Source organism: Sciurus carolinensis, chromosome 1, assembly GCF_902686445.1.
Source record: "Sciurus carolinensis chromosome 1, mSciCar1.2, whole genome shotgun sequence".
Lineage (NCBI taxonomy): Eukaryota > Metazoa > Chordata > Mammalia > Rodentia > Sciuridae > Sciurus > Sciurus carolinensis.
Genome location: NC_062213.1, coordinates 42,886,583 through 42,911,781, shown reverse-complemented (window position 1 = coordinate 42,911,781; position 25,199 = coordinate 42,886,583). Strand labels below are relative to the sequence as shown.

The window sequence follows — 25,199 nt, the reverse complement described above, 5'->3', positions numbered from 1 at the left end:
TTGCAGTCACTCTCTTTCAGGTAGGGTATTTTGGTGGAAGCCTTCAAAGAAAATATGGCCTTGTGGAGACACATAGTTGGAAAAGGAAGAGTATTTTAACAGTCTTTTCAGATAATCATGGCTATTCTTCAACACTATGTCAAATCTCAACAAGTGCTAGTTTCTTTACAGTTAGCTGCAATGAAACCCAAAACTGTTATCAAATGAACCTGAGTACTGTTATGTTAAAATACATTGTTCTATCCTGCATTTAAATGCACACTTTTGTTATATCATGTAGTCCTTTAGCAATATTTTTGCTGATTATATAGATCTTTCAAATACTGTCACATTTCATTATACAGTACAAAACAAATCACTCATTACTATCACCACTAGTCTCATCAGGAAAGAATTTACGTATTGGGGAAGCTGTCATGCTCACTGTGGTGGATACGAGTTTTCCAAAATTCTTATTTTGACTTATAATACTGTCATTTATTTATTTGGAAGGAATCACTTTATTAATTTTCTGAATTCCAATAGTTTGCCAATTATTCTTTTGAGCAAAAATGCAGTCCATGAGAAAAGCAGTTTCTTCAGTTCACAAGACAATCACACAATATGTATATACCTTTTTAGTCACATGGAATATCAGAAAGATATTTTTGAAGGCTGAGATTAATAAGGTTAACAATTTTTACTGCATGAACATTCTTAAATGAAACTGGCCTTCTTAAAACTGCATGTGCCTGCATGGTACCACTGCTTTAAATGGAGCTAAGTTAGGGGCCAGCAGTTTGACCTACCATTTGCATCATCAGTCAAACGTCCATACTGTGAAAAAGCAATTCATGTCTGACAGCTAGGAAAATAAATTTAGCCCCATGAAAGTGGGGACTCCCTAGGAGTGGAGCTCACTTTGAGAATCAATGCTATACAAGATCATGGTTGGAAGAATGATTTGTATTTTGAAAGGATAAGGGAGAACAGTAATATGTAAGGTGTGTCTGAGGGATAGTGGCAGGAAGTTTGGCAGGAGCAGGGGAAAATGGGAAGAGAAAGCTAAAGGATACTATGGAGGGACTGGAATACCCTCATGATGGCCACATAGGTTTAAGTCAGAAAGGAAGAGGTAGGCTAAAGGGAGCACTTGTTTTTTTTTTTTTTTTTTAAGGAAAGTAATAGCTTCAACTTATATAAAATCAAAAAGGCCAGGTTTACATTTACTAGATGTAAAATAAAAATGATAGCATTGCTGTCTTTCTCGTAGGGAATGAACAGCAAACATGTCAAATTATCTGTTTCAAGAACCATGCTGCACTATTACTATAATTTAGACAATAATTATTTTAGAAGGGAAAAATGAGAACATTTGTTAAGCACTTATTTTGAATCAAACACTATGCTAGTCATTTTCATATTTTATGATTTACTCCTTACAAAGAGCTTATAAAAGAGATCTACTATTCATACAGAGGAGGCAAAAATAGCTCCAAAAGTCAAATGGCTTTCTAAGGAACATGACTCTCAACTCTGATTCTGTAACACTTCACATTTTGTCATCCATTATTTCAAGACATTTGAAGACAAATTTAATTATTAAAACAGGGCACAAAATTGTTTCACAAACCCAAAATACTATGAAGTAAAACCTTTAAAGGAATTGTGTATTTTGAACTTTTTCTTTGCTCCAGGACTATTTTAAACAACAGACACAACTTATCTGGGAACAATGTTGTCTGATAAAAGCTTTTGTTAAAACCTAACAGCTGCTACATATGATGGTGCATGCCTGTAATCCCAACTACTTAGGAGGCTGAGGCAGGAGGGTAGAAAGTTCGAGCCTGGGCTACTTAAGTGAGATACTTTATTTAAAAAAAAAAACAAAAAGGGGGGGGGGGTGGGAATGTAGCTTGTGGCAGACTACTTGCCTGGTATGTGTGCAATCCCCAGGACCAAACAAACAAAACAAAAACATAACAGCTGAGGAAAACACTATCTGAAATTCATTGCTGAGCTTCATCATAGTACTTTGGATACAAAGATTTTTTTTTTTTTCATATTGAAAAATACTAGGTCAGCACGAAAAGTAGGGAAAGTGATACTGTTTCACAGTCTGTTACCACCTTTGGCCCAAGAAAAGGAGGATTCTAAGTTTCTTGACATCTGGATGCATATCCCAATCAACTTGGTCTGTTCTTGAACTTGGACCTGCTCCTTTGACTGGCCATGCTCTTTTATGCATGCATATACACACATGTACAGGTGCACACACACTCTTATTTGCAGCTTGCATATTTGCTGCGGTGTGAGGGTGTATGTCACTGAATTTTATCACCCACTCCATTGTTCATGGGACTTGAGTTATTCTAGTTTGCTTTCTGATGTTGTTGGCATCATTCTGTTTATTTCACCAAGTTTTTAACAATTCATAAATTTTGTACACATTGGAAAAAAACTGTTGTGTTGTTGAGTATGGATAGATTCAAATTTACCAGGAAATGCCAGTGCAGTGAATGGATTAATAGTCTGAAAATTCATGCATGTATGTTTTATTCCTTATCCCTGTTAAAAACAATTGCGGCATGCTGCTCCCTACCTCATGTAAATATTCAACTAGATAGCTGGAAACTTTCTTGTTGACATTAAAAAATACCAAAATTATTTCAAATAATACCAATATGAATACTTTATTATAAAATAAAAAGTAATAAATGGAGAATACTCATTTCTAGGAAGCATGAGGGTCTGAGAGTATAATATAGTTAGAAGAAAGTAGTTACCTGGCTTCACAACAGATACCTGCTAAAGGTAGGAGATTATCATAAATATTGAAAATAAGATTATCTTAAAACTTTTATAGACTTTGCATTTTGAAATTATAGTTGATTTCTTTTCTTCTATATTGGTTCTTTTCTTCTATATTGATACTACAGTAGATGCATTTTAGCTTAAATTGTAATAGGTATTTACATATAAATGTAATATTCTTTCTACATTTTAGATTAAAATAGTACAATACTAAAAAGCTTATAAACTCACAATAAAAACTGAAACTCATAGAGACATTTCTGACATTATGGAATTATTATGATTATTATGTTATGGAATGCCATACACAGGTAATATGTCCCAGTTTCAGGATAGTTACAATGACAAGAAAAATGGAAGGGATATTTTCATCCATCTGAAAGGAAAATAAGTTAAAAATATTTTTTAAATTGATGACTCAGCAAATTTGAATACTGGACTAAACAGAAGTCATCATCATTATGACTAACATGACAAATCCCATGAAATTTTGAATATGAATCTTGTTTTGCAATTTTTTGGAAGAGATGACTTCAGTCTAAATCCTGCTGTATTTCTGACACAATTACAAAGACATATAATTTTGGGGAGTAAAAAATTTTATTGAAAGATAAAATCTATAGACACGTCCTTGATACAAAAATATGAGTATCAGTCACGATGAGATTTGTCCTATTGCCACACCAGACTTAACTAACGTATGCAAACGTGTCATGGCCAGGAAAGGGCTTTAAATGGCTATGTAGATGTTCTTTGCTTCAGAAGAGCGGCTGGAATGGAGTCAGCATAAGACCAAGAAGATAACTGTGCTAAAAATTACTCCCTTTCAGTGTGCCCCTTGTTACACATTTGAACCAAACTGTAGACACTTGCAGTAGTTTCTGGCAGATTAAAAAGCCTTCAGAATCTTTCAAGGGTGCTAGGAACTGGAAACTGTGAGGTAAATGATTTTCTGAACACGCTGCTCAGTGATATCAAGGAGGAGCCTAACAGGATACCTGCTGGGTCATCAGGCTTTATTTCCCTTTTCATGTACTCATCTAATAATTATCAATCTGATTCTACCAGAAAAGTTTACAGGCTGCCTGAAAAAATCATCTTGCTTGCTTGCTTGATAGAATTGTTGGCATTAAAGGCTAGAGAGCATTTAAAAATCCAACAATGACCTATTTGTATCAGGATTTTTGTGATTTTCGGTCCATGGAAACAATTTCTTTCTGTATATAAATGGATATTTGCTAAGAAGTTTTTAAAATCTAATTGAACAAAAGGAGGAGAAATAAGCTAAAACTGGCAACACATATTTGTCATTATTGTGCATACACTGTTTTGAGCTGGTGAGGTCTAAGGCAGTGTTTTATAACATCCTGTATTCCTGACAGCCCTTCTGTTAGCCACTTGGCATCTAGTTTTTGAGATGTCTAAGTTATGATCTTTGGCAACAGCAGAAGTGACTGGAGGAAGTGCCAAAACCAATTCTACCAAGACCTCTGTGCCCGGGTCAGGTCCATCCCCTTTAACTGCTGTAAGTGAGCAGTCAGTGTCGCGGTTGCTAATGAAAGGCTGTATGATAGTATGAAATGCTATCATTAAACTTCCATTTAACAGGAGTTAGGCAAACAAAGAATTTGGATATTTGTTACCTTACTTACTAAGTGAAACATCCATCATCAGAAAGGAATGATTCTAAAGTGTTGTATTATCTCCTCAGTCCACTTGATCTTCAAAAATTTGTATAGTTAAATGAAATTCACTGTCTTTTTCCAAAGGGTACAATATGATATGTGCCTCTACCTAAACGAGATGATGACTGGAGGCTGCTCTCACAGAGGCATCTGTGGGAATGTCAAAGGGTGCATTCTCAATGTTTACCACAAACCCACCGAAGCTGGTGATCTGTCTGCAGGTCCGTCAGTTCTTCAACAGTTCTCCAGCTGCACTGGCAGGCATATGCCCGTGCTTCTTTCTTCTTTACCAACTTTGTTTTTAATTTGTGGAATTCTGGCATGTTGTTCCTATTAGTAAAACGGGAAGGTTTTAGCACAGCGCTTTTATTCAGGGCTTAATTATACAAAAAAGGTTGTAATTGCTTTGTTTTCCTATTTTTACAATAGCTAAACACTAAAATGACCTTGGCCCTTGCACTAATAGAAAATAGGCTTCAGTGTTCACTTTCTGGAGGATTTCTGGCATATTCAGTACTTTTAAAGGTGAGTTCCTAGGCCTGGTTATTAATGCTGTGGTAGAACACAAAAACAGCAAGGGATGAATTACTGATCTGTCCTAGCAGACCCAACATGAGTGAGAACAGAATGGGAAGAATGGTGGTGTACCTTCTTCCTCAGACACCTCTGCTACAAAAGTCTACACTATGGCAAGTGTAGAGAGCACAAGAGGCGTGAAGGCAACAACCTTCTGATGAATTAACTATAGGAAATTTTCATTAACACAGAAAAAGTGCCTGTTATTTTTGTATATTGGTCTCAGACCATATCTTTCATTTGTTTCAATGATTTTCTTATTATACTATCAGCAACGGAGTAAATGCTATCCTGAAATATAAAGATGTTAAAATAACTAAATGAGTGAGCAAGACTATCATAAAATGATAACCAGATTTGATGCTATGATACAAAAGGATACAGAAGTTATTGTTTATTAAAGAAAATAAATTATGATTTTAATAATTCATGTGTTGAATTTAAATGAATAGTCTAGGCAAAGAAAAATGGACAAATTAAAATGAAATAATTTAAAAATACAAAGTGAAATGACAAAATACTGTATAAATACTAAAAAAAAAAAAAAAAATAGTGGTATCCATTACTGGTGGCTATCACTTCAATAGATGGCAGGCTCCAAAGTGCCCTCTGGTGGTCACTGGGAAAAACGTTCAGCACTGTATCTTACAAAATTTAGGCACAATTTAGGAAGATTAGAAGGTAAGAAAACCTAATTTTCTAGACCACCTGTCTGATTTTAGTAAACTAAGACTCTGAGCAGATAAGTGCCCTAGATAAGGTTATGGTGAACTAAGGGAAGACCTGATAAGTTTTATTGGAAAGGGAAAAAAAAAAACGAAAACATCAAAACTAAGTTGGTTAACATGAGGAACTATGTCCTTTGTTTAATCTACAATATTTTTCTGACAACTTTAACATTTAGTACTTGATTGAATCCTTACTTAGAGATTTTAGGAATAGAAATCATGCCTATCTGGAGAGCTAATGAATACATTTAAGTGGTTTTCTTTCTCTTTCTCTTTTTTTTTTTTTCCCCAAGTGCTGGGCATTATATAATACATACTAGGCCATTTGGTACTTTTTTTAGAAGCATATATCTTAAAAGTTTAAGAATAGTTCTATTATTTTTCCTTAAAATACACAATTTAATAGAAAAATAGCATTTTATTTAGTTATAATGGCAGGGTGTCAATAAACATAGCTTGTTTCTTTCATAAAGTTCTAGAACTCGTCAAAGTTAGGATACACTTATTTCACTCATGTGTAAAATAGGGCAATACAACGACTGCACGCATTTCATGCTGTGACAAACGTGCAGACTGACTCCACTAGAAATAGATGGCTCCCTATGTTCCAGGGGACATTCAACAGCACTCTGCAAATCTTTTTACTTGTCTCTGGTCTTGTCTTTTGCCCACTTCTGGCTTTCCTCAGTGACTGGTCCTGTCCTCCTCAAGTTTCATTTACCCGCCACAACTTTACTTTCAGCAGATCACATCCTCATTCTCAAAATCAGGCCAGGAGATATGAAAAGCCTTCCATTTCCTAGTGAGCTCTCCCTGAATGCATTCGTTTCTTCCCACCCTCCTTCCAGTGCAGAGGAAATGGTCCTCCTTTTCCTAGTCAAGGCATTCTTTTTTCTTTCTTTCTTTTCTTTTGAAAATTGCTAGTAAAAAGTTTAATTTCAGAAACAAAATCCACCACTGATAAATTCACTAAAGCACAGTCCACTCAGATTAAGTATAGACAGAGTATTTCAAAAAGCTCCTTTTTCCATCAGCGATTAGAACCCCTCTACTCAAACACCTGTTCCCACCCATGTCTGCCCTTTCCCTTACAACAGAACCCTCAAACAAAACGACCCTTAACTCTGCATTCACTGAGAGTCTTCCAAGCGGCCCTCCTGGTAATACTGTCCAATGGCTTCAACTATCACTTTACAGATGACCTTTCCTCTGTGAGCTTCGGAGACAGTTTTTAACAGCACCCATAAATGAACACATAGCTTCTTCCTTTAAATTTGTTCTTAAATTTCAATGGACAGTATCATTCATAGTCCATCTATGTAAACCAAGATAGAAGCCGAGGATTCATCTAAATGAAACTTGTCTCTCATATTCCATGGCCAGGACAACTCTACAATCTCTCTCAAATACATCACATCTGCTCCTCTCTACCCTCCTCACTATCATAATTCGGATCCTTATTTCTTTCCCGTTGATTACCACAATATCCCTTCGTTAATCCCCATGAGTCTCAACTGGCTTGGTTCCCACAGCGTAATCAGTTATCTCTGAAAAATTCAAATCTATTCTGATGTTATCTGTGATGTCTCCCTCTCAGAACCGTGCATTACTTAAGAGCAGAAACTGGGTCCTGTTCATTTTATGAGCCTAGTTTTTGGATAATGAACTGCTAACAAGCTGTGAAAAATAAATATATCAGTGATCTATGTCTGTCTGAGATGGCCTCACTGTTTAGTTGTTCTGTTCTCTTATCTCCCAAATATTCCTAAGCATCTTGAGGGCTGAGATCATATCTTCCATATTTAAAGAATAATTACTTATCTCTAATAGTATAATAAATTTCTAGTATTTATTTTTTGTCTAATGTATGCAGTTTTTTTTAAGCCAGGTTGCTAAAAATCTAGATTAAACAAACTGGTGTTTTTATTCAGATTGAGATACTGCAAGTTCCTCAAGTACCAATGAAGTCACCCACTTGCTTATTTTAACCTGTGCTGGCCATTTTTTTGATGTTACTTGCATCTTATTATCCTATGCTAGTTTTGTAAAAATTCATGGTCCGTCTTGTTAATATACAAGGGATTATTAATCACTTATTAGATTGGCCAGAAGACAGTAAATATCAGAAGGTTTAGAGAAGTCAGAAAAGCAAAACAAAATTTGATTAAGTTAACTTTTCCAATTATGGGAATAAAAAATGGGATGAATCTAAGAGTAGGGACTAGGTTTTATATGGGGTGGGGACTGTTAAACCTCTCAAATTATAATTTCCCCATACATTTGTATATGTGAATTTGTGTGTGTGTGTATGTGAGTGCATGTGTGAGTGAAGAGGATTCAGAGCACTCTAAGATGTTCAGAGTGGTCTCTGAAGTGAAAAAGTTTAAAAAGTATAAATGAGGGGAGATGCTAATGAACTTATTGAGGATGATGGTTGCCAGAAGAGGTGGAAAAGGGAGCCCCTTCATCCTCTTCTTTTTTCCCCTCTTTTTTGATGGTGTGGGGACTGAACCCAGGTGTTGTGCTCATGCTAAGCACATTCTCTACCACTGGACTACACCCCCATCCCTCTCACCTTTTACTTTATGCAACTGGAAGGTGCTACTATATATTAATTACTTATATCTGAAAACAGTCTGTGTTTCCACACAGGTCTGGGGGAAGCCAAAAATGTATGATATACATACTTATTAATTTTAACTCAATTTTTATTTGAAAATATGAATATATAGCTACACACACTTTTATAACTTTAATACCTTAAAAATATTAAGTATTTTGGAAGTGTATGAAAATGTCCAAATTATAAAAATGAGGAAGCCATTGTTCTGACCATAAGGAGGATGGTAATCATATACTAATCTAAGATCTTCAATTTTATATGACAGTAAGAGTCGAGGACACAAAGGAAAGGAAGAGTTTACTTCCACGTTGAGAAGGGTGAGAGAATCATGAACATGTGTGATAAATTGTCCCTAAGGGACAGGAAGGGTTAGGGTAGGTAAAATGGTGGGCAGCTCTCTCAGGAAGTGAGGAGCTCAAAAAGTCAGAGGGAATGGGGGCACTCAGTACTGTGATGGAGGTAAAATCTTGCAAAGGTAAAAGTGCACTGTGGAAAGACAAAGCTGGATACAGGTTGGATAATGAGGGTCTTGAATGCCTGCTAAGGAATTTGAACATTATTCTCTGAGCAGAAGGGTGTTGGCCAGGACAATGGCATACTCAGAGCTATGCTTTAATTCTGAACAAGGAAAGAATGGCTTGAAATAAGAGACTGTAGGCATGAAAATCAGTGAGGAGGATATGTGCTCTTGTCAAGAAATAACACATCCTTGCTTAGGCAGACAGGACACAGATGGAAAGGAAGAGATGGATGAGACAAAGACTGCAGAGGTGCAGGTCACATGATCTAACCATTTACCATTGACAATACAGCAAAACGAAAAACATAAAGTCATTAGTACTGTTTTTCATAGAGTGAAGTGTTTTAGAGACATACCTAAAAAACAGATAATCGCATGATTTGTCCCACATACAGTCATTGTAGCTCACTATCCAGAAATCACAGGCTATACAACGCAGATGGTCACATGCTCTGTTTGGAGAAAAAGAAATATGTATTAAAGATTATTGGTATGTTTAAATATCAAAATATGGTGGTTTATTCATGGAACATACCATGTTACAGATTACTGAATAAACTACAGAAAAGTACAGATTCATCTGATGTTAAGAATTGTTTATATCTCTAAACTTTCAGATTTTTTGTTCACACCTATTTTACTAACATCTTGAGACAGATATATACATGCATACATACATATTGTATATACATAAAATACAGTGGTTTTAATTCAATTCAAGGGTTTTAAAATTGTGTTGGAGGCAGCTCTTCACTTAAGCTAATTTATTTAACTGGTTCCCTTCCTACTGAAATTTCCAGGGATTCCTCTGGATCAAAGAACGTGTGACACTACACTGCAATGGATCCCTCTCTCTCACAAATGACTTCAGTGCTGGCACAGTATCTTATTTCTGATTCCCCACTACTTGGCATGTGTGCCTTCATTTGCCCACTTAAAACTATTTACTAAGAACCCACTATGTGCTTGTGAGATTTTGTCTTCATGGAGCTTAGATTCTAGTAAAAGATGAAACTAAATTATACAGTATGTTAAAAGGTGAAAATTAAATGAACTAATAAATAGATTGGGGTAAAGAAAACTAGGAATACTGGAAGGGGATGGATTGCAATTTTAAATAAGGTGGTCTGTATTAGACCTCACTGAGAAGATAGTTTCTTTAAAAACTCCCCTAGTATGAGTAAGGCCCTGTGTTCAATCAGTAGTTTCTTTAAAAACTTCTCATTTAAAGAAGATTTTATTTAAGAAGGGAGGGAGAGAGCATGTTTGTGTACTGATAGCAAAGATGCAATGTACAGCAAAATTCTGATGATTGTTAGAAAAGAGGGCAGAACTGCTAGAATGATAGAATTATTGCTATTTGGGAACTATTATTATATTCTGTATCACACATAATGGGTCCTCAGTGAATATATGAGAAAATGAAGTGATAAGCAATTTTAAAATACAATTACATATATAGTATATAGTAACTTTAGGAGTAAAATGACAATTATGACTTGCTGATGTAAACAATTTGATCTGTATAGTAATTCTGATTTACTTTCAAGAAATTGCCTCAATTGTTTGAAGTGTTTAAAAGCTAGAACAAACAAATTTGATCATAAAAATTAAAATAAAAATTTTTAAAATACCAAAAAAAAAGTGAAAAGATCAATAATAGAGTTGAAAACATTTTCAATTCATGGTCAAATACTGTCCTGTACAAAAAGTGGTTATAAATGACAACTAAGAAAAAAAAATCTATAAAAATCATCATCACACTAGTACAGACAGCAAAGAATAGTAAAGAGCATGGATTCTGGATACAGAACACCTGGATTCAAATGCCAATTCCACTATTTACTAGTGGTGCAACTGTAGTCAAGTAACTTGACTTCTTTGTGAACTGGTTTCTATTATCTGTAAAATGGGGATATTTACATACCTCATAGAATTATTATGAGTACATAATGAGTTAATTTTGGTAAAATAATTATAACAGTGCCTGGCACATAGCATTCATTAAAAAGTTAAAACATAAAGGATTAAAATGTAAAGCAACCATGAGATACATCTTTTTAACGAATTAAGTTAAAATTAGTAGGGTACGTAACTTGCTATAACATTTTGGGAAAAAACTGGCATTATGTTTTAAATTAAAACTATACTTAATTGTTGTATTACTAATTCTGTTTTGGGAAATTCATAACATATTTAAATAAAAGCACCCATATATAAGTACATACCTTAATAATGTTTATTACATTATTGTTGAAGTAGGTTAAAAAAAAAAGGATATCAACTGAGTATGTATCAAAAAGGGAAAAGACTGGGCTGGGGACATAGCTTATTGCTAGAGCACTTCCCTAGCATGTGTAACGCCCTATGTTCAACCCTCAGAATCTCCCTTCCCTACACATAAAAGCAAGAGGTCTGAATAACATGCAGTATATTTATATAAGGTATATTACGCAGCTGATAAAGAGAATGAATTAGATTTATCCACTGACTTGGAGGGACATCCAAAGCAAGGTGCATAGCAACTAACCTAAGCTATAGCATGATCCTATTTTGGGAAAAGCCAACAACAACAACAAATTTCCTGTAGAGGTGGTTTTAAGTTAGTAAGAACATGGCAAAAAGTAGTAAGAACATGGTAGAAAGTTATAATACATAGCCAATACTGGTTGGCTCATGAGTCACAGGAATGAAGAGGAAGGACAAAGATTATTATATTCTGTATATATTTTAAAATTCAATTTTTTCAATAAGCACATATTTCTGAAACAAAAATAAAATCCATCACTACATTTTTTCCACTTATTTCTCTAAAACTTAAATATGTTAATTTCAAAATTGCAAATCTTTTTGGCCTGAAAGTTTGAAAATGCTTACTATTTCTAAAAATATTAATAATGGTAATGAAACATTAAAAACCTATATAAGTTTCACAAGCAATTCTCTATTTTCTTTTAAACTGTTAGCAATTTATGCAGTTGTATTTGTACATATGAAAATTCAACACAATTACATTGGTACCTATTTGAACTCAGATTTTGAATGTACATGTCAGGAAATGGAAAATGATGGTTCCCAAAGGTACCATAACTTGCTTTCTTATGCATATATAGTTCATTACATGACTGCACAGAGTGTTAACTTTAATGCCTTAATACATATGTGCAATTTGGTTGAATTATTGCTGTTTGGGAACTATTATTTAGAATTTCCTGACATTTTGTGTGTGTAAAATCTTAACCACAATGTTAAATACAGCTTTTTAATTTAAAATTTAGTAGTTTATTAAAATCTATTCACACTACCATATTTTCCTACAAACACTGTCCTGTGAGAAAAATAAAACTAACTTGCACCTAAGAAATCATTCCACTGCTACAATTCACTCTATTAGATCATAATTAGTAGGTCTATGGAATAGTTTAGTCTTGTAAGTAGTTTATAAATAATTTAGAGTAAAATTTGATTGGCTTGAAAATACTGCCTTGATTTTTATTTATACCACTTATTAATATTACCACACTTTCAATTATATTTCTCTTTTCCACAACTGGGCAAGAGACTCAAAATTTTCTACTCCAAAGTGTTCAGCATTATCCCAAAACCAGAGCTTTATCTAGAAATCAAATAAATAAATAAAACAAATAGGACAAACAGACTCAAATTATACAATGGGTATACATATCAGTGCTGATTTTCAGGGCTTTAAGATATTTCTCTTTCATAACTGTATACAGATGCTCTTCAGTTTACAAAGAGGTTACATCCTGATAAACCCATCCTAAGTTAAAAATGCATTTAACACACCTAACCTTCCAGACAGCTCAGCACCACAGTATAATGCAGAGTATAGGTTGTTCACCCTCCTGTCTAGTGACTGGTCAGGAGCTGTCACTCACTGCCACTGTCACCACTGAAAGACAATCACACCACTTATTGCCAGCTTGGGAAAAGATCAAAATTCAAAACTTAAGTATAATTACTGAATATGATCATTTTTGCACCATTATAAAATTGAAAAATCTTAAGTTGAACCACTGTAAATCAAGACCATCTGTAAATAAAAACTTATCTAATATAAATTTTTGATACCAGTGAAAGATAAATTACCAGGTTTCCCCTTCTCAAATATGGAGGGAATACATGAAGAAGGTGTCACCAACAGCTTTGTCCTTTTGCTCTACTAAGTAGATGTGGCTTTAAAGATGTTTGTGGTGGGACTGCCCAGAACACAGCTTAATATCATCTTCTCCCAGACTCTGGTTTTCAGGTAAATTCTATCCGATTGACACAAATGGGACTCGGGAGTCTTGATGTTTGGACAGTTTGAAAAAAACAGCAGTTGCAATAGCAAAAGCAGTTTAGAGTCTTTCCTCTTATATATATTACCTGCTGCAAACTGGTATACTAGAAAATGTAATGGGTTAGGAATCAAGTTACCAATCTGAGTCCTTGCTTTGTAAAAAGGGATATGACCCTGGGCAAAACATACTATACTACCCGGGAGATATTCTTAATAACTTTCCTCCTTATCTACTATTGCCATTTAGTCACGGAAGTCTGCCAATTCCATGTTCTAAATATCTCAAATTTTATACGTTTTCCACATAGCCACTGCCACCACTCAGGTCATAGCTGCCATTTTGGGGGGGTGCCAGGGATTGAACTTGAAAGGCACTCAACCACTGAGCCACATCCCCAGTTCTATTTTGTATTTTATTTAGAGGCAGGGTCTCGCTGAGTTGCTTAGTGCCTCTCTTTTTTGCTGAGGCGGCTTTGAACTCAAGATCCTCCTGTCTCAGCCTCCCCCGCCACTGGGATTACAGGTGTTCGCCACCGTGCCCGGCAGCCATTCTTTCTTTCCTAGATCACTGCAAGTACTGCCCGCTGACTAGTCTCCCTACATCCTTTTCTATCTTCAACCCTCCAAAGTCCAAGCCATACTCCATACAACAGCCCAAATGACTTTTTTTTTTTTTTCAAAACACAAATCAGATTATGTCACCTCTATTTGCTTAAAACAAAACAAAACACCCCCTAAAATCCCCAAGGGTTTCAACTGCATCTAGAACCTACATTTTCTAAAATTCTTCAATGGACTATAGGACCCTACACCAAACGTCTCTGACTTTCCAGCCCTATTAGGAGCCATGACTTCTCCCCACCATGCTTCAGTTCACCATGTTCCTTCAACATGCCCAGCTCCTTCCCATCTCAGGGATCTTATAACATGGTACACCTTCTGGCTCTGATAGTCCCCTCTCTGCCTAACTCCTCATTTTTCATATTGTGGTTTGATTAAATGTTATCTGTTGGGGAAGCATTCCCTGATCCTTCATATCAGTTAGGGTGCTCATTATCTATGCTTATAGCATCCCATACTCTCCTTTTATACCATACATTTAATGGAAATTAAATAATTTTTGAAAATATCTACAGTTTATCTCATCACCTAGACTGAAAGCTCATTGAGGCAGTGAAATATCCATTAATTTGTTCACTATAATTTGTTCATTTAATCCCTAGGACCTAGCTGGTGGCTAATATGTGCTTAATGAATCTAACACCAGTACCTTAGTCTCATTTATAAAATGGAATTAAAAATTCTTTCTCTAGCTGCATGTTTGGCTTTTTCTGTGGAGCAGGTGAACCGAAATGCATATATAAAAAGTGCTCTGGACAGTAGAAGGGACTTCACACATAGAATGTTTTATGTGTATGTGAATAAATGTATTTTTTTATATGTGCAGATTCTGTCATGAAAAGGGCAGTTGATGGGGGAGGAAGAAAAGATCTGTGCATATATAAGCACACAGTATCTTCTCTTGTAGGAATGGAATTTGATATATTTTGGCATCCTCAGTCATCAACACTATGAGATAGAATCTCCAAGCTATAAAAATAGGCTGTTCTTTTAAGACTCCTATATGGTAGAACTATAGCAAAGCGTGCATGCACACATACACACACACACAAATGTACTATATATAAAAATCTTAATGCAATATTAATCTTTGGATATAGAGTAGAATATACCATTTTAAAAGACCCTATTTAAAATCAGAAGGCATCTATAAGTAAGCACCAATATGTATTTCCTGAGATAAAGTGGAAAAGTAGTAGAATAGAGGATTCTTGCCCCTGAGGGAGACCACAGCAAAGAAAGCAGGACCACTGGATAAGAAAGACACAGATAATTACAAACCAGCATACTTATAGTTAGCTGTCTCTTACACTGTGGGCACAGCTATTATACAGATTATTATTTAATTTCATCCTCACAATATCTCCATGAAGCATGATTAGTTTTTTGGGAAAAGCAAACTGAGGGTTTAGAACATGGAGTGCCTTCTCAAGGCTTGGCAGCTTTTGAGTGGCAGAGTGACATGGGCGTTCTGTCATCAGAGCCCTTCCTTTTCGTGCCGGTGTGATTATTTGCTGCTTCCGTGTTTTTTTAGATTGCTTAATATTTTATTCCCTTTTGGTTCTTACTAATATGTATACACCATTTTTACATGATTTCTGTTTTTTCTCGCGGTGCTGGGGATCACATTCAGGGCCCTCACATGCTAGGCTAGTGCTCCACTGCTGGAGCTATACCCCAGCTATCATTTGCTTCTTTATCTGTTTCTCTACTGACCAGTGTGTTACTTTTTTGTTTTGTAAACTAGCACAAGGCTTAGACATTCAGTGCACTTGAAAAAAAGAAAAGGAAAAAGAAGTTCAGAGGGAACGAGAAAACAAATCGGTAGTATGTGAATTAAAGCAGGGGATATGCATGAGAAAGGAGGGTCATTCCAGACAGGGAACACATGTAAAAACACTCAGAGGCAGAAAAATACAAGTGGCAGGAAGAGGATGACAAGTGTTCTAGTGGAAGTGGAATGGCTGTCTCAGGTTTTGATTGCAGGTGAAGGAACTAAAGAGAAAGAGGAAGCAGGATACAATTTGATAAACAACAAGTTTACAGTTAATGAGAGACAAATGGCAACTTTCATTTGCCTTCGGAATAGGGAGAGGTGCTCAAAGTAATACTTTGGGAATGTTATCTTGAATGTTATATGTGGGTGAAGTTTGAGAAGTTGGAAGTGGATGGTTACTGGGAAGCTACTGAAGTTCATGGGTAACTTGACAGAAGCTGGGATTCGAGGTGGCATGGCTCTGGAAATGACTAAGATGAGTCCAACTGAACTGACAGGTAATTCAGGATTGACAGCAACAAGGCCCACATTCTGCTCTAAGCCAGTTTGTATACCGAATTCCTTGTTTAAATGTCCTCAACAAACGATGGTTCAACTATTATCAATTCTTTCAAGGAGCACTTAAAGCAGGTACTACCCCAGTGGATGTAGCCTGTTTGCTACCTGAAGTTTCTGTATGGGGCCCCCCAGACTCCCAGTTTCACTTCAATCCTACTGTCTGTCTTTCTAGGAACTAAGCTAATACTGCCATGACTCTCCGATGATGTCCTTTTAGATTCTACTTCAATTAGTAAAACAGTCCTGCAGAAATGCGGTCCACATGCAATCAAATGACTCAGCCTTGCGAACTTTTTGAGTAACACAGACCTGTAGCTTCTCATGCTAACTTATGGCCAAATCTTTGTGACTAAGGCATCCTTTGAAGCTGTGTAGCTGTGCTGCTTCACATGCTTCACACGCTGGTTTCCACTGCTGGGAAGAAGCTCCTTCTCTTGGTACCTGTGAAAATCCAGCTGGGTGGCTGGGGATGTGGCTCAGTGATAAGAGTGCTTGCCTGGCATGAGTGAAGCCCTGAATTCAGTCCCTAGCACTGGAAAAAACCAAATCAATCAGGCTACTACTGCAGTGATGCAGGCACTTCAAGTGGGGTTTAGAAAAGGGCACTGACAGGGTTAGGGATGTAGTTCAGTACTAGAGCACTTGCCTAATATGCTGGATTCAAACAAAACCAAAACCAAAACAAACAACAACAACAACAAAACAAAAACAACATTTGGGCCTACTTTTTCTTCTATTTGGTGTAGGCTCTCTGGTCTAATTCCTAGGTTCTTGATCCATTTTGGATTTTTTTCTCCCCGCCTCTGAGGGGCCAGGGTTTGGAACCACGGCCCTTGCACCTGCTAGGTGAACGCTCTCCAACACGCGCTATTTCTTTAGCTCCCCTTGATCCATTTTGAGTTGAGTTTTGTGCAGGGTGAGAGCTAGGGGTTTGATTTCTTTTTACTTCATATGGATTTCCAGTTTTGCTAGCACACCATTTGTTGAAAAGGCTATCTTTTCTCCATTGTATGTTTTTGGTACCTTTGTCTAGTATGAGATAACTATATTTATGTGGGTTTGTCTCTGTGTCTTATATTCTGTACATTGGTCTACCTGTCTATTTTGGTGCCAGTACCATGCAGTTTTTTTTTACTATTGCTCTGTAGTAAGGACTGGTATTGTGATACCTCCTGTATTACTCTTCCTGCTCAGGATTGCTTTGGCTATTCTGGGTCTCTTCCAGATGAATTTCGTGATTGCTTTCTCTATTTCTATGAGGAATGTAATTGGGATTTCAAGTGGAATTGCACTGAATCTGTACAGCATAGTATGGCCATTTTGATGATATTAATCTGCCCATCCAAGAACATGGGAGAGCTTTCCATCTTTTAGGGTTTTCCTTAATTTCTTTCTTTAGTGTCCTGTAGTTTTTATTGTAGAGGTCTTTCACCTCTTTTGTTAGATTGATTCCCAAATATTTTATTTTATTTTTTGAGGCTATTGTGAATGGAGTAGTTTTCCTAATTTCTCTTTCAGAGGATTCATCACTTATGAATAGAAGTGCATTAGATTTATGCGTGTTAATTTTATATTCTGCTACTTTGCAGAATTCATTTATAAGTTCTAGAAGATTTCTGGTGGGAGTTTTTTGGATCCTCTAAATACAGAATCATGTTGTCAGCAAATAGTGATAGCTTGAGTTCTTTTCCTATTCATATCCCTTTAATTTCTTTGGCCTGTCTAATTGCTCTGGCTAGTGTTTCAAGGACAATGTTGAATAGAAGTGGTAAAAGAGGGCATCCCTGTCTTGTTCCAGATTTTAGAGGGAATGCTTTCAATTTTTCTCCATTTAAAATGTGTTCGCTATGGGCTTAGCATAGATAACAATAAGAATCAATAAATGGGATGGATTCAAACTAAGAAGCTTTTTCTCAGCAAAGGAAACAATCAATAATGGGAAAAGAGAACCTTCTGAGTGGGAGAAAATCTTTTCCACACATACTTCAGATAGAGCACTAATCTCCAAAATTTATAAAGGACTTAAAAAACTTTACACCAAAAATACAAAGAACACAATCAATAAATGGGCTAAGGAACTGGGTAGATACTTCACAGAAGAAGATATACAGGCAATCAACAAATACATGAAAAAGTGTTCATCATCTCTAGTAATTAGAGAAATGCAAATCAAAACCACCATAAGGTTTCATCTTACTCCAATTAGAATGGTAATCATCAAGGACACAAGCAAAATGCATCTGTAAAAATAAAGAAAAAACAACAAAAACAAAAACAAACAACAAAAAAAAAGAAAGAAAAGGACATCAACACAATAAACAATATGTACCCAGCACCCAGCTCTTAACAGCTACCACTCAAGAATAACAAATATTTCAATATAGTGTCTGGCTAATAAAATAAGCCTCTCATTATAAAAATGTATGCAAGTCAAGATGATAAGAACTACATATAACAACAGGTCATCAATCTGCAAAAACCTAGAAAGAAAGTATATATTTGTTACATCCTACCTCTGTGAAGTATTTGTTCCAATCCCAAATGGAATAGTGCTTCCACCAAGGTACACTGGGCTGCAACTAGACATGTTCAACAGATGGAGAAACATCAAATTACAACAAAAAAGAAATATGAGAAGTTAATTTGGCCTCATTGACTCTATGTTCTTGTAATCAAATTGTATATTTTTCCTAGCAAGCCCACTATTTCAAAGAAGCAGTATTTATTACAGGATCACTGCTTTATTGGATATAACCTGTACATTCTGGAACACTCAGGAGTTAAAATGAGTCACAGAAAAATGTGTTTGCCAAATAATGTAAGGGACAAAGTAAAAACTAAAGAATATAACAGAACATTAATTTTGAGAAACTGTTCACACTTTTTTTCTAACATGGCAGAAAAGTATTTATAATAGCAATAATCTCCCATTTAATTTCCTTTACACTAAGGGTTCACAGACCGTAAGAACAATAAAGATATTGCTGTAGGTCTTTCTCCTGAAGGCCCAAACTAGTGCTTTGTTCTTCAATGTCATTGTTTAAATGGTAACAAAATAGACTAGACTATGCTTATAGTGTTTGTTCGCCTGAGGTGATCATCAAAGCAATCTCAACTTACCTTTTCCTGAGGCCTTGAATGGAAGCTCTGACAGATGTGTTACCTGAAGATTTAGATTTTAATTTCTGTTAACAAAACAATAAAAGGCCAAGGGTAACTTAGAGATATGTAAAGTGAAAACTAATATTCTTTACAACAAGGATTTTTTTAATGACTTAAATAAAAATTTTGGTGGCATCATTTTTAAGTATCTGAAATAAAAACAAGGTTCAAAAGCTTTTAAAGGCAACAGGGAAGTAGAACTCCCTGAGGAATTTGGAAATTACTATGCTAACTTTTAGTCTAGGAAAGTGATATACTGCCATTATTAGCAAGCTAAGATTTAGAGTCACTTTATAACTCTTCAGTTAATATCAGAGTTCAATGATTTAATATGAAAGTCCTTCTACTTAAAACTTCATTCTGGAAAAATTCAATTGAGGAGGGAAAAAACCCCTCAGACTCATTTTTAACGGCTGTGAACAGTACTCATCTGAACTAAAAATAAACTGGCTAACCAAACTCCTGTGTAACTTCAGAAATATTAATTTTGATCAGCTGGAATGGTATTAGCCAATAGACGTTCAAGGGAAATGTAGGGCTACCTAGTCATAACCACACAGTAGTTCTTCTATGGTTACATAACATCATATCATTAGCAAGCATTTATTACGTGTTAACTGGTATATGGTACCAAACAAGATGAACCAACCACATACTAGGACCACCGCCAAGGAGAAGGAAGTGAGATGGAAAAAAGGCAATTTAAACTATGCAGAGCCATGTTTCCATTTTACCTAGTGGGTGAGGAAGTTTAATGGAGGTAAAAATATTATTTCATTTTACATCCTCTTAACTCTTTTGTTTGATGCTAAACAGAATCAGAAAATATTTTGGTGCAAGTCTAACAAATAATGTGCATGAGTCTCTTTTTGTCTTGGGGAGCATGTTTCAAGTCTCTTCCAGGCTCACGACTGTGACTCTAAGTTGGCACACTGATATTTGTTGTTGGATCTTGGGCCTTCTGGTGTGGGTCGAGAAGCAGTTTAGAAATGCAATGGGAAAGCAGAGGATGGGTAGAAGCAGTACTTTCAGGGTATAATATGGTTCCTTAGGACAATGTGGGCATGGATCACTCATTCATGTTACTTCTTTTTCACATCCAATAAATATTTTACATAGATCTGCTTTCATTCTTGAAGGCTGGAAAACTGATATAAATGTGTACCTCGTGTGTGTGTATGCTTGTGCACGTGCATGGTGCTGGGCGTCAAACCCAAGGCTTTGTGTAAACGAAACAAGTGTTCTACCATTGAGCTATTCCCTCACTACTCCCAAATTAGTATTTCTCAAAGTTAAACCAGAAAAGTATGTATTTTCTTTTTCATAAACACCTTGAAATGAAGATAATATCTCATACACAGATCGGTACCCTATGGTAGTTAATAAATAATGATTGCTTAGATGATTAATGAATAATACCCAAAACATGTATTTTTTTTTTTGTTATTAATTAGCACGACTAAGTAGCATTACTATTTGGCACACATAATATACTTATTCTGCACTTAGGATGTAGTCTGCAAAATATTCAATATTGCTATTGTGCTGACATGATCAACTAGGTATCAGTTTATTAATTTAACTCAAATGAACTGAAAATGTTCAATTTAGAGAAATTCAGACTTTAAAATCTATTACTAGTCATTTAATTTTTAGTCTGGCTGACAAAAATACAAGTGGTCCCTACTGATATCCTTAATACCACTATAACCTAGTGATTTTCAGTCTGCTGTCTTATTTTAATCTTCCCTACACCTTTAAAAAAGTCCTGGTATAACATTTACTTTTTTAGATACTTTTTCTTTGCGGTCTTTGTAAATTAGACATATGTTTGGTCTCTTAATTTTAACAAATGTTTCTCACATACTGTACCAATAAACACTAAAGTATATAAACTCATAAACTGCTGGTGAGAAAAATATAAAATGATATTGTCACTTTAGAAAACAATTAGGCAGTTGGTAGAAAAGGTGAAGATGAATATATCTTAGGACCTAGGAATCCCTTTTCTTTTTTTTATATATCCTAGAGACTTTTTTGTACATGTATAAACGAAGATATGTAAAGATATCTGATGAAGCACTGTCTGTACCAACAAACTACTGGGAATAATCTAAATACTTATCAACAGTGAAGTGGATAAATAAACTGTGGTGGAGTTACACAGTGGACAACTGTGACAGATAGAATTGTTTATGGTTTATGTATATGTTATAAAAGTATCCAAAAGTATGGATAGTGGTTACCTCCGGGAAGGGAGGCAGTAAAATAGGATTTGGAGGCATCTTAAATTGTATCTCTGATTTTCATTTCTTAAAACAAAAACAAAAGTCCAGAGAGGCAAATACAGCAAAACATTAAGATATATCCATAATTAGGCAGCTGTTATGTTCAGAATCTAGGCAGCTATCATATTATTTTATGGACTTTTTATACATTTAAAAGAGACATAAACATTTAATAAGTTAAAATATTCACAATTTATTCACTGGTTCATGTAATAACAGCAACAGCACTGCACCTAAAATGCTAAGCACGTCCCTATAGTGAAACCTGGTTTTGGTGCCAAAGGTGTTCTTGGAGGTTACAAATACATACACAAGTGACCAACTTGATCTGAGTTGACTTGTACACTAACAGCTTTTCTAATTTCTTATTCTTGCTAAGAAATGAAGAGGGAAACACACAGTGAGAGTTTCAATATTATAAATATTTTATTTCCTCTCCCACTCTTTGTTGTAGTTTATCTTTTTCTTTTCTTTTCTTTTTGTTTGTTTTTTTAAAGACCATGCTGGTCTCAAGTGCTCCTCCTGCCTCAGCCTTTTGAGTGGCTACAGGCTGTACCACCACACTCAGATCTATATATCTCTTTAAGTGGAATGATTTCTTTAAGTAATTACATTTCTCAGAATTTAAAGGACTACAGAAAGCTATTGTGCCTTCTTTAGGTTTTCATGCTATTCTAAATGTCTTGAAATAATGAAAGAATTATTATACTTTTATAATACTTGACTTACAAAGTTCTTTTTGTCAAAGTTGGGCTCTTCAAATATTTCATTAATAAGACTGTCAAGATCATCTTCTTTTTTTAATGTTTCTGTTGATCTGAAAAGAAAAACACACAAAGAAAACTCTACCTGAAGCTTAAGATAAACTCAAAATGAGAAGTTTTGTATAAAGTTCACTATTACAATTGATAACAGAAGGATAAATGTGCTGTTAATTATTTTTCCCCATATGGACATAGCCTAAGTTTGCTGAGACAAAGATACAGTTTATCAGTACGAATTAACAAATGTACTTTACTATTACATACTTAGTATATGACATTTAAACCTATACATTATATTCAAGAGAAAACTGGGAATGTACTTTTCTAAGTTTCATTAAGCACTTATTTAGAGAATACAGAATATGTAGAATTTTAAGTAGGACCTGATATTGTAAACAAAGGGTTCCACTGTAAATCAAATAACTGTATCTCTTTACTACAAGAGTCAAAGGTCATGTAATCAAATGACCAAAGGGGGGAAAATTGCAATGTGTTAGACAGAATATCTAAAATATCTCTTTATCTTCTCCAGCCAAAGTCATCACTGGATTATTAATACAAACTGTTCCTGCACAGAGCTTCTGTTTGACAGAGAATGCTTACTAAATTTTTACTAAATGCCAGGCAGGTACTATCCTTAGGCTTTACAAGAAGACATCTTTATTATCCCAATTTTTAGGTGAAGAAAGGGCATTGAGAGACTCAGAAGCTTGTTCAATGTCATACAAATCAAGGAAGAAAAGGCTTGGAATGGAATATAGGACAGTTCATACACCTAACACCATAGCAGAATAACTTTCTTCAGAGTTCATGTTACAGATACTGTATATTAACTTCATTGGATCATAAAATGAATTGTTTTAGAACACAAGTTTTTTGGTCCATCTCTCCAATTTTAGAAATGTATTCACTGTGAAATTTCTTAATATCAGGAATATAGCCCTTCTTTGATTCTGCTTGGATAAGATAATTTAAGCTGATTTAGGAAAATCCAGGGACTACTGCCTAATACCTAATGGTTGAACCGTATTTCCAAGAGTCAGAAGAATTCAATCTCTACCCAAACTGGCATCTCACGTAAGATTTGTTATTAGGTCACATAATTTTGTGTGCCCATACTTTATAACAGTAATGATAATAAAAAGAATACCAATATTTCATTGAAAACTCAAAATTTTAGAGTATACTCTAAAAAGTATGCTTTGTCTTTTGCTACTATAATAATCTTAATCAGTTATTAATAATCTTTATTGATTCCCTCCCTTGCTTTTTACATTTTAATATTAATTTAAGATAAAGTTTCTGCTGAAACTTCATTTGAAATTTAAAAAAAACATAAACACAACCTATAATGATAAGAACATATATGACTTAAATTTAGATCTACCGTGTCCTTATTAATTTGGTAATATGACTGGAAAAGTAACTATTTGATTTGGTCAATGAAATGAGGATAATAGTATTCACCACATGGGGCTGTGGAGTTTAAATGACACATAAAAGCACTTAGCACATGGACAAGACTCAATAAATGTTAGTTATTATTATAGCTCTTATCTAAGAGGTTATGATATTATTTTCAAATGTTTTCATATATATCATTCTGAACCACATTATTACTACTGAAGTTTTACTTAACCCTTTTCTTAAAAGGGAAAACTAATCACATTTATTTTTTAATCATTTTTAACACTTTCACAAATTGCATTTTTAAAATCTTTTACATTAGCGGTTGTTTTTGGTATTCAGATGCAGCATGGTCATTTACTGTATTATCTGCAGAGTTATTGTTTCAAGAGGTAATTTTAGTATTTTAACTCATAAAAGATACAGCTTATATTGCTGTACAACTGGTAGGCCATCTCCTATTAATAAATTCGCAATATAAGTTGCTTACTTGCTTTTAAACATCAATTTTGGCTCAAGGTAAAATTTTAATGTGACATTGTATGCCAGGTACAGACTGCATTTGGTATTAGATTTAGGGTCTTGGTTACTATTTTGCATAATTTCCAACTACCTTGCTAGATAAAAAGTGTTAACATAAATGACACCATACTGATTCACTGCAACTTTTACAAATGTACTGACTGAAAAATCTAATGTATTAAGGTGGGATGGGGTATTGGAAGGATGTAGATGAATTTCAACAGGGCAAATAGGAATAAAAGAACCTGTGCTTGGAGAGGAGCCACATAGGTAGTGGTTCTTTTCATTATGAGCTGCCTGTTCTAAGACACCCTATCCGGCTGCATGCTAGTTCTCCTAAGATGAACACGGCTGGAAAGCTCTTTAATAAATTCTCTCCATCCCCTAAAGGAACAAATAAACAAAGAAATGCAAATAACACTGCGGTGGGGAAGGGAAGGTAGGTGTAGATGTGCTGTCAAGGGTACATAAGGAATTCCAGTCTGCAAGATAATATTCAAGTTAATGAGAGCAGCGATATTTTCATACACATTCAGCCAAATGGGAGTGGATCCGTTCAAAGTAGTCATTTTAGTTGTTTCTACATTTATTTTGTAAAATGCTGCTTGGTACTCAACTTATTTTTAGACCTTTTTGATTTTGAATTCCTTTAGGATCTTCTCAATGTTTTTACCTTCTGAGAGTGAATTTTTATAAACAAATGTCATTGTAGGTAAGTCTGGTGAACTGGGCAGCAACGGACTGAGGTAACTCTTCTGAGAAATAACAAGTGAAAACCAAACAACGCATGTAGCCATAAAGTTAGCAAGAATGACATTCTTGAACTGATCCAAAACTGCTTCTGTGTAATTTCACTAGCCTTTCCCAAATAC

General features: G+C 35.1%; 1 protein-coding gene across 3 annotated transcripts in view; it reads right to left on the bottom strand.

Annotated features, from left to right (window-relative positions):
* The window catches only part of Cfap418 (cilia and flagella associated protein 418), a 35,105-nt gene that overhangs the window by 8,793 nt on the left and 1,113 nt on the right, over positions 1-25,199 (bottom strand). The window contains exons 2-7 of one of the 3 annotated variants that reach the window (XM_047517990.1): positions 22,364-22,451; positions 19,305-19,369; positions 18,698-18,763; positions 9,282-9,377; positions 4,677-4,808; positions 1,902-3,169 (exon numbers count right to left, since the gene is read on the bottom strand). In XM_047517990.1, the coding sequence (XP_047373946.1) occupies positions 3,130-3,169; positions 4,677-4,808; positions 9,282-9,377; positions 18,698-18,763; positions 19,305-19,369; positions 22,364-22,451 (487 nt within the window). In that variant the 3' untranslated portion in view covers positions 1,902-3,129. Of the gene's footprint in view, positions 1-1,901; positions 4,809-9,281; positions 9,378-18,697; positions 18,764-19,304; positions 19,370-22,363; positions 22,452-25,199 lie in introns of those variants that run through there. The other 2 variants (XM_047517996.1, XM_047517992.1) reach the window with 2 other exon arrangements.